Source organism: Ylistrum balloti, unplaced genomic scaffold, assembly GCF_031769215.1.
Source record: "Ylistrum balloti isolate Yb309-2 unplaced genomic scaffold, AGI_CSIRO_Ybal_v1 Utg369750, whole genome shotgun sequence".
NCBI classification, from domain to species: domain Eukaryota; kingdom Metazoa; phylum Mollusca; class Bivalvia; order Pectinida; family Pectinidae; genus Ylistrum; species Ylistrum balloti.
The window spans coordinates 129,530-142,177 of NW_026781954.1; the positions used below are offsets into that span (position 1 = coordinate 129,530).

Here is a 12,648-nt window from a genome sequence, read left to right on the forward strand (position 1 = left end):
TCAGGTATGGATTGTATAATTATTTCTATGTTAAAGAATATCTTATTCTAAAGGAACACCAAGCAGGACTTTGCTTACGAGAACCTGTTAAGTTCCACTTCTTTTAACTATGTTTAACCGTGTTAAAAAAATTCACATTGAAAGAGCCTTATTTCACTTCCTCATCAAATTGAGACTGTAATGAATTTTAACTATAGATGATTGTTCATGTATTGTGATAAAGAAACTACTTATCACCAGATACCTGACTATCAAATTGTTATAAAAAAAGGTATGCAAGGGTCAGCTATTAACTTGAAATGTATGAGGGTTAAAAGTAATGTAAAATGTATGGGAGAGTTAGATATTAATTTAAAAAGTATGGGACAGTTAAAGATTAATGTAAAATGTATGGGGGAATTAAAAATTAATGTTAAATTTATGGGAGGGTTTAATATTAATGTAAAATGTATGGGAAAGTTAAATATGAGAGTTAAATGTATTGGACAGTTAAAAATTCATGTAAAATGTATGCGAGAGTTCATTGTCAACGTAATATAAAGATGGTCTTTGATTCTTTTACTGGTAGACTTCAGGTTTAATCTCAAGGGGAGATAATTGAGTAAAGTTTAGAAAGCAATTCAATTTTCATTAATCATTGTCAGGCTGAAGGGTTAAGGGTGTAAGGGGCAGCACAATATTACAAAGAAAGGTGGGTTCTGATGGTGAGAAAGATAATATTTGATAGGTCATGTATATGATATATTCTGGGATGTATTTGTAAATAACGTACTTCAAAATTATCATGTGCAAATTTTTATTTTAATTATTGGAGATCTGTACAATATTTCATGGTACAGATGACCTTATGCTTTCAGCAACAGATGGGATAATGTTTGTGATGATCCTGTCAATGGAATTGGTGCTATTTTCATAAATAATTATTTAAACATTATTACATTCCTTCGTAGCTTGTCTTTCATTCTTCTAGACAAATCATTTTTAACTTTTATTTTTTCTGAGTTCTAGTCTTTTACTGCATTGTAGATGAGAAAAACGATTTGTGTAATAACTTTGCCAAGATGTATATGTATATATTATATATGTATAGAATATTGTACAAATATTTTGTACAGTTTATTAGAATTGATTTAATCAATTAAAACATGAGAAATTTGCAAAATTTTTAGAAAGAGATATATTTTTGTAAATTATTTGATCTAATGTATAGTGTTGATATGGGCATGTTTTTTAATTTCCAGGTGAAGTTGTATACATCTTCAATTTGATCAATAATATGTATATAGAAAATGAAAGTAGAATACAGTATGTCTGATATATTCTTACATCACAATAATTGTATATTATATGGGGACTATTTATCTGTTAAGTTTGATCAATTGAATAAAAGATTGTACTACATACATTTTGATACATTGTGCAATTTTCCCTTTTTTACTGTCACCTTTTTCTATTTTCAAATACCTGTTGTTCTGTTGCAACAGCTTAATCTTAATTTATATAAAACATACACTATAGAACAAACATCTTTTTCATTGAACTTCAGCTCTCTCATTTTAATCCTCGGCACAAAATCAATAACCAGTAGTATTTTATTTTTTTCTAATCATTGTTGCAGTTGATCAATAAATATAGGGAAACATTAAAAAAAATGTTTGTCACCAATAGCTTTATGCAATAAGACTGAAATTTGTTGCAAGATCAGAAATTAATGTTGTACATGATTATCATATCGTTTTGCTGTGTTAGAATACGGATTCCGAAAGAGCATGTCAGATGTTGTCAATGATATACAAACAACACCAACCGAAGTGATATACAGATAATCACGGAGACAGAAGAATCCGTCTTAATGCATTATACACTGTGATGTTACTGTGTTTATTTAGCAATAAGCCCATGTCTGTTAATAAGCCCACCAGTTTTAGCTTATCTTCAGTATAATTACTAACAAATGATATTTTATGGTCCTCAAGCTGGTGCTGCAGTGGCCGAATGGTCAAGATGTCGACCGTCTTTATCACTAGCCTTCAACCTCAGTTGCTTGTTCGAGGCCTATGTGGTCAGATACCAGGTTCTGACTGTAGGTTGGTGTTTGTTTCTCTGGAGACTCAGACTTAACCACTACAACCTGGCATGTCCTTAAATGATCCTGGCTGTTAATAGGATGTAAGTCAGAGTGTCTACAAACCAGTTTTTTTTTTTATAAACCCATAGGCCCTAGGTAGCAATTAATGAATTCAAAGGTTTGAGTTTATATCCTCTTAGTGAAACACAACTGTTCAGCATAGCTAGTGCTTAATGAAAAGTTCACAACTAAAATTGTAAAATTGGTAAAAGTTCAGAATATTTAACCAGGAAAAAATGTTTAAAAATTAAAAAAAAAAAAAATTAAAAATACAGGAAAATTTAATTACACCTAATTCTGATGAATGGATATTTTAGAACAGAAAATCATGTGTTAAGTTTACAGGAAATTTATCTGATATTCCTAATCAAAGGTTATTTAAATACAAATTAGTAGAATCAGCCTTCATTTGTGTACTTCATTGTCATAAGGTTTTAATTTGACAGATGTATCATTGGCAGTTTTCAGTTCAAGAAGTTGTTAATTGTGTTTCATGAAACTGCAATATTAGATTTGTACACCGTATCTTAAGAACCATGGCCAGAAAGGCTGCATATCATCACAATGTTCTTAATGAGCCAATGTGTTGGTCATTATCATATCGGAATTCAACAAATAAATTTCTTGCGACCACAAAATGCACTGTAATGCGTGTCCAAACATCAGATATCCTGAGATCTTGTGTGTGGATTTTAACTTGTTTTGATAGGTTCTGTAAAAAATTTACATTGGAGGTTCGTATATGTTAAATGTAGCAACATGTGATGTTTATAGTAAAGTTTTTTATTTTGGAGGCATCCTAATTTAAGCTATTTTTAAAAATGGAATAGAATAGTAAAGAAAAATATAGATCACTTGAATATAAAATCAGTAAAGGAAACCACTGTCCAGTTCATGACTTATGTGAGTATTATGTTCTTTTATGTGAATCAATGTTTTGTGAAAAAGCAAATTTTTAAACTACTGAAAATATTAATCTTTACAATAACTAAGAACAAATGGCAAAAGAGCTCGCTCTTCAATGATCAAGTCGTCAATTTTACATAAAGTGAAGACCAGTGTAGTGGATCAGTTCATTTATGTTAATTTTTCAATCATTTTCTAGCTAATACTTTCATGACAACTTTTGTCCATAGTGTCTTAAAAGTTCTTGTTGTTTCTAAAGGGAAGTTGCAAATATGTGTGAAATGCTTTTATGTGTTTTAGCTTTAATCTGGTTAATTTTTTCAATGATAACTTACCACGTAATTTTGTGTTCACAATGACAACAGCAATCGGGTAGTGTACTTATTCAGTTATCTTTCTTTTAGAGGTTACTGTAACTGTATTTATTCAGCAATAAGCCCACCTGTGTCTACTGTGCAGTTGAGTAGAAATACCAACAAATGCTACATGATTATCCTGTAATAAGCCCACCCTCTACTTGGAGTATGGTTTTGTTTTGGCCTAAGGTGCTTTTTAAAGAATCTGAACGATAACATTGTGCTTTCCACACTGTCAGTTGGTGATAAAGCTGAACGTGGCTTTAAGGCATGAGATGTTGAGTCTGCATTTATGTGTGAAAATATATTTTGTATTAATTAATATTACGATTCCACAAGAAAAACTTTGAAATATTTTTGTACAAAATGTGAAAATTTTGTAACATTTATTTATATGAAATAAATAAGATAATTAAAAATGTATACCAAATATTTTTATTGTACATATAATTATGCATTTTCCCGATAAGCCAAATGAAATTGTAGAAATTGCACTAACCAAGACATTCCATTTATATGAAAATATTCTGGAGAGAAACTGTTTATTATCACCATAAAAAGACAAATAATTTATCATTATTACTTATTATTGTGACAGAAGAGTAGAAGATTGGATATTATCACAATTTACTATGACAGAAGTTTGGTTATTATCACTGTTAACTGTGACAGAATATTGGTTATTATCACTGTTAAATGTGACAGAATATTGGTTATTATCACTGTTAAATGTGACAGAAGATTGGTTATTATCACTGTTAAGTGTGACAGAAGTTTGGTTATTATCACTGTTGACTGTGACAGAAGTTTGGTTATTATCACTGTTTACTGGGACAGAAGAATGGTTATTATCACTGTTAACTGTGACAGAATATTGGTTATTATCACTGTTAAATGTGACAGAAGATTGGTTATTATCACTGTTAAATGTGACAGAAGTTTGGTTATTTTCACTGTTGACTGTGACAGAAGTTTGGTTATTGTCACTGTTAGCTGTGACAGAATATTGGTTATTATCACTGTTAAATGTGACAGAATATTGGTTATTATCACTGTTAAATGTGACAGAATATTGGTTATTATCACTGTTAAATGTGACAGAAGATTGGTTATTATCACTGTTAAATGTGACAGAAGTTTGGTTATTTTCACTGTTGACTGTGACAGAAGTTTGGTTATTATCACTGTTAAATATGACAGAAGATTGGTTATTATCACTGTTGACTGTGACAGAAGTTTGGTTATTATCACTGTTAGCTGTGACAGAATATTGGTTATTATCACTGTTAAATGTGACAGAATATTGGTTATTATCACTGTTAAATGTGACAGAAGAATGGTTATTATCACTGTTAGCTGTGACAGAATATTGGTTATTATCACTGTTAGCTGTGACAGAATATTGGTTATTATCACTGTTAAATGTGACAGAATATTGGTTATTATCACTGTTAACTGACAGAATATTGGTTATTATCACTGTTATATGTGACAGAATATTGATTATTATCACTGTTAACTGTGACAGAAAATAGATTATCACTGGTAATTGTGTCACAAGATTGTTTATAATTGTTAAAGGTCAGAAAATTTGATTATTGCTGTGAAATATTGTCACAGATAGGGCTTATACCACATGTATTTATATATTATATTCACCAAAACAATGATCTGAAAAATAAACCCATCTGTTCAAAACGAAGTGGCTGTATCATTGTTCTGTTTTGTATGACTTGCTTATGATCAACATTGTTAAGAGTTTGGAGAAATACTATGAATTATGCATTATGTAATGAAATCTGACTGAAAACTGCTAGGACCCTGAAGAAAACTTTCCCATCACAACATTAATATTCTAATCATTAATTTTGACCTGATCATCTTAGCTGATATTGGGAGATTTTGAAAGAATATTTCAAGTTTGTTTTAAGAATGCTTGAAGTTTTGTGGAATGTACAATTTTAAATCAGGAGAACACACATAAACTAGCTTTGTGGAATAGATGAACAGGTTTTCCTATTAACAAGGTATCAAAGTTTCAAATGTAAGTCACGACTGGGATACAAGAAAAACAACCCAAAAAAGCCACATCTGTACTTTTAAACAGTTTATTATTGTTCTCATGCAAAAGTTAGAAACACCCTTTTCAGGTTTTCAGAACTACAGATAAACTATGCACACCAAACATTAGTAATTCAGTGTCATGTACTAATTTCAAGATATAGACTAGCTTGACACTGAACAAGTGATGTCTCGTGTCGCTATATATAATGTGTAGAAAAATGGCTTCCGTCTTATACTCTATGCATCAGATGTACAGCCTTCTGGTTCAAAATCATGAATACAACGCAATAATGGCAGATCTGTACATAACGATAATATTAATTCGCATTTCTGTGTCCCTGAACATCTTAACGACACCAGAAAACAGAAGGCTGATCATCACTTCAATCTCTAATCACATTCACTGTAAAATATCTGATACCAAGTCAATGACATTCTGCACACAAATCCCGCAATCCCAAATCGACCACCCAAACGAAATAGATGTCAGCAACATATCTGATTTCATCAGGTCAGCCTGATACTGACAAGGTCTTAACCTGCTCAAATTATGAAAAATGCTAGAATTACCTGATATTATGATACTTTGGATCAATATTTAAAAGTTTCAAATTTAATATTTTTAATAATCTTATATAGTCAGTATAATGTTCAAACAACATAGCCCATCTTTATAAAATACCTACTGATGTCATAATTATACAATAGAATTCATCAGAAGGGCTTTTTAACTTGATGACCCATTAGGTAGCAGGAAACAGTTAATTTGCATTTTTCCTGAAGTTATTGGGTCATGTTTGAGATATACAGGTAAAGCAGTTTGGTTATGAAAAATACATCATTACATGTATATTTATTTATGAATTACATACATAACAGTTACATTAATAGTAGAGAGATAAAATTTGCGAAAATCAAAAATTTCCTCTGATTTCTGACATGTGATTGCTATGGTTACCAACTGAAAAAATGCTAAAAATGCAAAAATACTGCTAATTTCAACCTAACATTACAACTTTATGCAAGAAATTTATTTCTGAACACCTGTCTTAAAATCAACAACTCTTTCATGGTAACAAACTACTAACATTTCAGCAAATTCCAACTCCGAAATCCTTCACAACATGTTCATCTAAACACTATGAAAATTTCACTTCCTGTAAAGCTAGTTTTTAATATGTAGACACAGATTTGAGACTGCTCAAAGAGTAATCTCTAACACAAAGCTAAAATATTATTCTGAAAAAAAGGAAACCCCACTTTGTCCACTTCAACATTGACAAGACCAATTTTAGCAAGGATTTATTTTTTAGATTTTAATTAAAGCCTTTATAATGGGGTAATCTGATGAGCAAAAAAAATCACCCATGGCCACACCGCGAAACTGTACTGCTACCTTTATACATGACACAAACAGCAGTTGACAGAGAAAATGAAAATTTATTAAATATCAAAATTTGAACTTTACCTTGTTCAGGACATAGAAATAAATAATCTAAACAAGGTTTTGGTAATCGTAGGGGCTGCTTACTATCTAACCCTCCTACTGAAATTACAAAAAACGATATAAACTGGCACAAAGCAAAAGATACAAAAACCTATCTAATTACAAATAAGCAAAATTACTTAAAACACAATAAAGTGAAAGTGGGGCGATCCCCGGGCAAGCTCAAAAGCTGACACAACCACCAGGCAACCTTGAAGGTTATAAGGAGAAGCAGGCGACCCCACTGCAACACAGAGCGATACCCTTGATCTTGAAGGTCATGACTATACATTTTTTATGTCATTTGACAAGAAAGGACTTCATATATTTTGATGTAAATTTTCATCTTCTATTACCAAGGGTTCCGGTCCAACACCTACCTATGAATTAAAGTTTATTTTGACATGACGAATGTGTATGAGAAATTTTTGTAGCATAAACATAAAAAGTGTTGAAAATAGAATTTATAAAAAAGATATTAATACAATCAGGTTTCCATCTGACTAAGATGCCATTTGAGTTACCTGCATCATGGTCTCTTATAAAAAGCTCAAAGTAAAAATCCTGAATTCTGTCAATCATCCATGGAAAAGGGCCCATATAAGATAACTGTAATACAGATAAAATTGTGTATTTTTTAATGAAAGTTTCGATGTCTTGGCATTAATTTTTGTGACAGTAAAATTGGACAAAAATGATTTCCTCATAGACATGTGAATTTCATTTGTTTTGTGACTGAGCCATTCCTGGTGTGTCACTGTGAAATGCTAATTGACCATGATACAAATACAAATACGTGTTGTGTAGAAGTCTTTATAATTAATTCTTATTTAAGTAACAATGTGTATATTTGGTAACAATAAAAAAAAAAAGCATTTAACATTTCATTTCTTACTGAATATATATATCTTGCAAATATCATGTGACATAATTCTGCCAATCATGACAGGAGACAATTTTACATTTGTTTCCTTGACTGTCTCCACCTCATTTCTGGACATTTCACATACATGTAGTTAAAAATAGGTACAGCTTTTTAACTATTTCTACACCATCACAAAATCCCCCAACAAGAGTGCCGTGGACACAATATATGCCGCCACAAAATATAATAATCTTACAAAAATCGCCCCTTCATGCACATCTACCCCTTGTAGTTGTGACATTGAGCAAGTTTCATGAAAATCTGATGATTAGTTTAGGAGGAGTTGCATTCACAAGGCTCCACTATGAGCAAGCTACAGATACAAAGTCGAAAATGGCATAAATCTTACAAAAATCAAAGAACCGAAAAATAGCCCCATCATGCACATCTACCCATTGTAGTAGTGACATTGGGCAAGTTTCATGAAAATCTAATGACTAGTTTAGGAGGAGTTGCTTTCACAAGAAATGGACGTACGGAAGGAGAAGATGATGCCAATATACGACCGCCTCCGGCGACATATAAAAATGATGTCTAAATCTGTACTGATGAACAAACTCAAACAGCATATCACATGATGCCATTTTGTTTCAAATATCATAACCCTCATTTGCCTTCTGTAACCATACATATTTCAGCGGTTGTCATATTTTAACGGTCTCGAACAGAAAGTATTGTACTAAAATATGATTACACGTACTGCAGTTACTTATGTTGCTTATAAAGTAACTTTTATGGATGCATGCACTTATTCCACTAATTGGGCAGAAAACGTCAATGAACTAAAATTTCATTGTTTCATATTAAATATGTTTACAACATTTCACTGTTCCATTCATGTGATATCAAAAAATAAAAAAAATAATGACAGTATTCAGCATGTTTTATAAAAAATAGAATAAGTACTGTATGAACCATTCAATGAATTCAATAAACTGATATTTGAACATATATAGTTGTACGAATATCACACATAAATGGGAATCAGGTTCCCATTTCAAATCAATATTTGAATACACATAATTATATGATTAAAAAGATATATCTGTGTTAATTTTAAATCTAGATATTGCACCAGTTTTTGTATTTAATTCTTATGGAAAACACTGATTAAAAACTTCCAAAGTCACTGGTTGTAAAAATTATCTCTATGTAAAAATTTACATGAAGAATTATACTTGATATCTGCATTTCTGAGATCATCAGGTCATTCTGGAACTCTACCAATCAATTATCTAGCTATTTTGGTATCCATTCTTAATTGGTTTCAATTCCTTTACAGATAAATTTTCTATTATTTTTCATTATTTGTCATGAGGAAGTCAACCCATGTATATATATATATATATATACACACATTCAAACCTGTCTATATAAGCCATTCAAGAGAGCAGAGAAAATGGCCTTTATACACAGGTGGTAAAGGCCATTCAATGGAGTAGAGAAAAGTGGCCTTTATACACAGGTGGTAAAGGCCTTTCAATGGAGCAGAGAAAAGTGGCCTTTATACACAGGTGGTAAAGGCCATTCAATGGAGCAGAGAAAAGTGGCCTTTATACACAGGTGGTAAAGGCCATTCAATGGAGCAGAGAAAAGTGGCCTTTATACACAGGTGGTAAAGGCCATTCAATGGAGCAGAGAAAAGTGGCCTTTATACACAGGTGGTAAAGGCCTTTCAATGGAGCAGAGAAAAGTGGCCTTTATACACAGGTGGTAAAGGCCATTCAATGGAGCAGAGAAAAGTGGCCTTTATACACAGGTGACTTTTAATTTACTATGACTTCAATTACAATGACAACAAAGGCAGGTGGACATTGTATAAAGGTGACCTTTAAGACAGGTTTGTCTGTATATTGCTAATCAGCAAAAAATCAAGTCCATGCTATTTAAATGTCCTGTAATAACACTGTCTCCTTTTAGCCCCAATGACAAATACCTTTATGTTCATGATCACAAGATTCCTGTAAGTATAGCAATAATACAATGACCTTTTCCAGGCTCTTCAATTATCATTATCAGCACAACAAAACTTCAGATATTGGTGACAGTGAATATACAGATCAGTTCCACATATCTTCCTTAATTTAAGGAAATCTTAATTACCACAGGAAAGCATTACGTAACTTAAAGGTAAACTTAGATTTAAGGAAACTTCCTTAATTTTTGTAATGCTTTTCTTATGGGCTATTTTAAAAGTTAAGGAAAATGCCTTGAGTGGAGAAAGATTCATGAAAAAGGACCATGTATTACAAAACATTATTACAACAATGTAATAACAAAAATGAGAATTTTTTATTTTCATAAAATTCCTGTTTTATGATTAGCATGGTTACTATTTAAACTGCATTGGAGATTGGGTAACCAAAACTTAAGGGTTTATTAATCTAAACTTTATTTAACAACAATTTTCAAAACATTTTCCAACACATAATAATCACTTTTGATGGCCCAGATGGAAATGTGCAAGAGGAGTCTTACTGTGGGAGGACACTGGAGTATTCAGGGAAAACCAACATGTCTGTTCATGAATACATACCTTTTCCAATCATCCCAAGAATCAAACTCTAGTGAAAGGCAAGTGTATCACCAATGTGCCGCCTGTCCATCAACAAGTTCATCTATAGCTGACTTAGTGTGAACAATACAACTTCATGTTAAATTTCAGTTCAATATTTCTCTACATATTGTCATGATGAAAAAATCACTCTCATTTCATGAAATCCCAGCTCAAAGGAATTTCACAGCAATTATCATGTGTGGGGAGTAAGGTTATCCCACTTCCTGTAAAGCTAGTTTTTGATGTGTAGACTCAGATTCAAGACGGCCAAATTTGCACTCTGTGACAAAATAGTTTCTTTATTTTCTTTTCTGAAAACTATGAAGCCACTTTGACACAAGGATACTAATTCTAAAGAACATTAATTGTTTTTTTGAACTCCAGATAAATATCAACTTTTGATATGGCACAGTCTTTAAGGCTTTGAACCAACATCTCTTGTCTCCTTTATCATTTGTTGAGTATGGCTAGGCTACAACCCTCTGTGATGTCACAAAGTGTCATTGTTTCTGATGTCACCGTAAAAGTACAGCACAGAGCCACCAGTAAACTTCATCTATACAATCAGAGAATCTCCAGCTGCGAGCCCTCAGAGGATTCTTTCTTATCAGGTCCACCTCTATGTTTAGGACATTTAAAATCTTCATTCCTGTTTCATCCCGAGCCAACTGTTCGATGTATCGAGTAAACTCTACCATTGGCTTTCCCCTCATGAACTCTTCAATCTGCAAACACACAGAACATTCAACAACAATACTACAGTAGGTTCCATAAATGATTTGCCTTCCTGTTAAGTTGGTTGAAAAGTGAAATGTGACATAATTTAGCAATGAATAATGAACAATACGCCATAATGAAATTTCTACAATGTACACAATTTTATTTGATCTATGAATGTTGTATATATGCATGATTTACATAAACAGGAGACCTGCTTTACATCAAATAATTTGTTCTGCTGCTCAAGTTGAGACGAAAAGTGTTTATTTCAAATACATTAACCTATAAACTGTTGGCACATCCAATCAATTTTAACGAATTTACACAACAAGCAGCTTATGATACTCAAACCCTAATCAGCAACAGTTATCACCTGGATTACAGGTAAATGTCAATTTTTTTTTCCTTAAAATTTGTCAGGTTTTTACCTAGAAACACATTTCCACCAAATATCCTGCTTCTCAGATTTTATCAGAGTCTTTTACAGGTTTTGACAGTTTGACCCCTGTGACCTCTAATGTGGTTAAAGTTCATTTCATTTTTGCAAATTTTGTCAGGCTTTATACCAAAAAATTACCAGCAAATTATCATGCTTCTGGGCCTTATGTTATGCAGAAGTTGTTTAAAGGTTTTAACCAATTCCATCCTTGTGACTTTGAATTAGGGTCAAGGTCATTAATTTCCAAGTAATGTAAGTTATGCCTGGTTTCATCCTTGGAACTAATTAGTTAAAACCATGCTTTTGCATCTTTTGATTGTTTTAAGATTTTAACAAGTGAAACTCATGTGACCTTGAATAAGGTTCAAAGTCATTTTCTTTTTGCAAACATTGTCAGACTCCATCTCAGAAAGTTATAAGCCAAATACCATGCATCTGTGTAAGTCAAAAGAAGCTGTTTTAAGGTTTTAACAATCTGACCAAGTGATCTTGAATAAGGGTCAGGATCATTTCTTTTTGTAAACTTTGTTGGGCATCATCCCAGTAATCCACCAGCTAAATACCATGACATTTGGTGTGTAGGTTATTGAGAAGAAGTTGTTTAAATGGGAAAGTTGATGCCTGATGGACAGATGGACTGACGGACAGGCAGAGGACAGCTGCTGCACTACAGTATAAGCTCACTAGGCCCTTCTGGCATTCAGAAGAATTTAGTTGAAGGAGACTAAATTTTGTATAAACAAAGAGTCTTTAAGAAAAAGAGCAAATTTTTAAAAGTTGTACATCTTCTGTAGGTCTTGACTCTGTCCCAATTTGGTCTGAAGCATCATTGAGTGAATGGAAATCAATTTTGTATCAAACATGGGTCTCAACCCCTCTGGTGGGAAGGCAAGGGCCAACAGCGAAGATTCAGCAATTCAGCAAATTCTTTAAAACCATATATCTTTTGTAGGAGTTCCAGAATTCACTCCTTATTTGGTCTGAAGCATCTCTACTTCAGTACTTAAGTATTACTTATATGTCTGTAATCAGGAGTGATCCGAATGGTAAATGAAGGTGTTGGATGG

General features: G+C 32.4%; 2 protein-coding genes across 5 annotated transcripts in view; one reads left to right on the forward strand and one right to left on the reverse strand.

Moving 5' to 3' along the window:
- The first annotated feature begins 1,473 nt into the window (after positions 1-1,473).
- On the forward strand, positions 1,474-5,092 carry LOC132543272 (uncharacterized). The gene has a single exon (XM_060206754.1). It carries the CDS (start codon positions 4,023-4,025, stop codon positions 4,923-4,925), a length of 903 nt encoding a protein of 300 aa, XP_060062737.1. The 5' UTR covers positions 1,474-4,022; the 3' UTR covers positions 4,926-5,092.
- Positions 5,093-5,482: 390 nt separating this feature from the next.
- LOC132543267 (gasdermin-E-like) overlaps positions 5,483-12,648 on the reverse strand; it is a 34,883-nt gene continuing 27,717 nt past the window's right edge. For 3 of the 4 annotated variants that reach the window (XM_060206749.1, XM_060206747.1, XM_060206750.1), the window contains exon 9: positions 5,483-11,147. In XM_060206749.1, coding sequence (XP_060062732.1) covers positions 10,938-11,147 — 210 coding nt within the window. In that variant the 3' untranslated portion in view covers positions 5,483-10,937. The remainder of the gene's footprint in view (positions 11,148-12,648) is intronic. The other variant, XR_009553967.1, reaches the window with a different exon arrangement.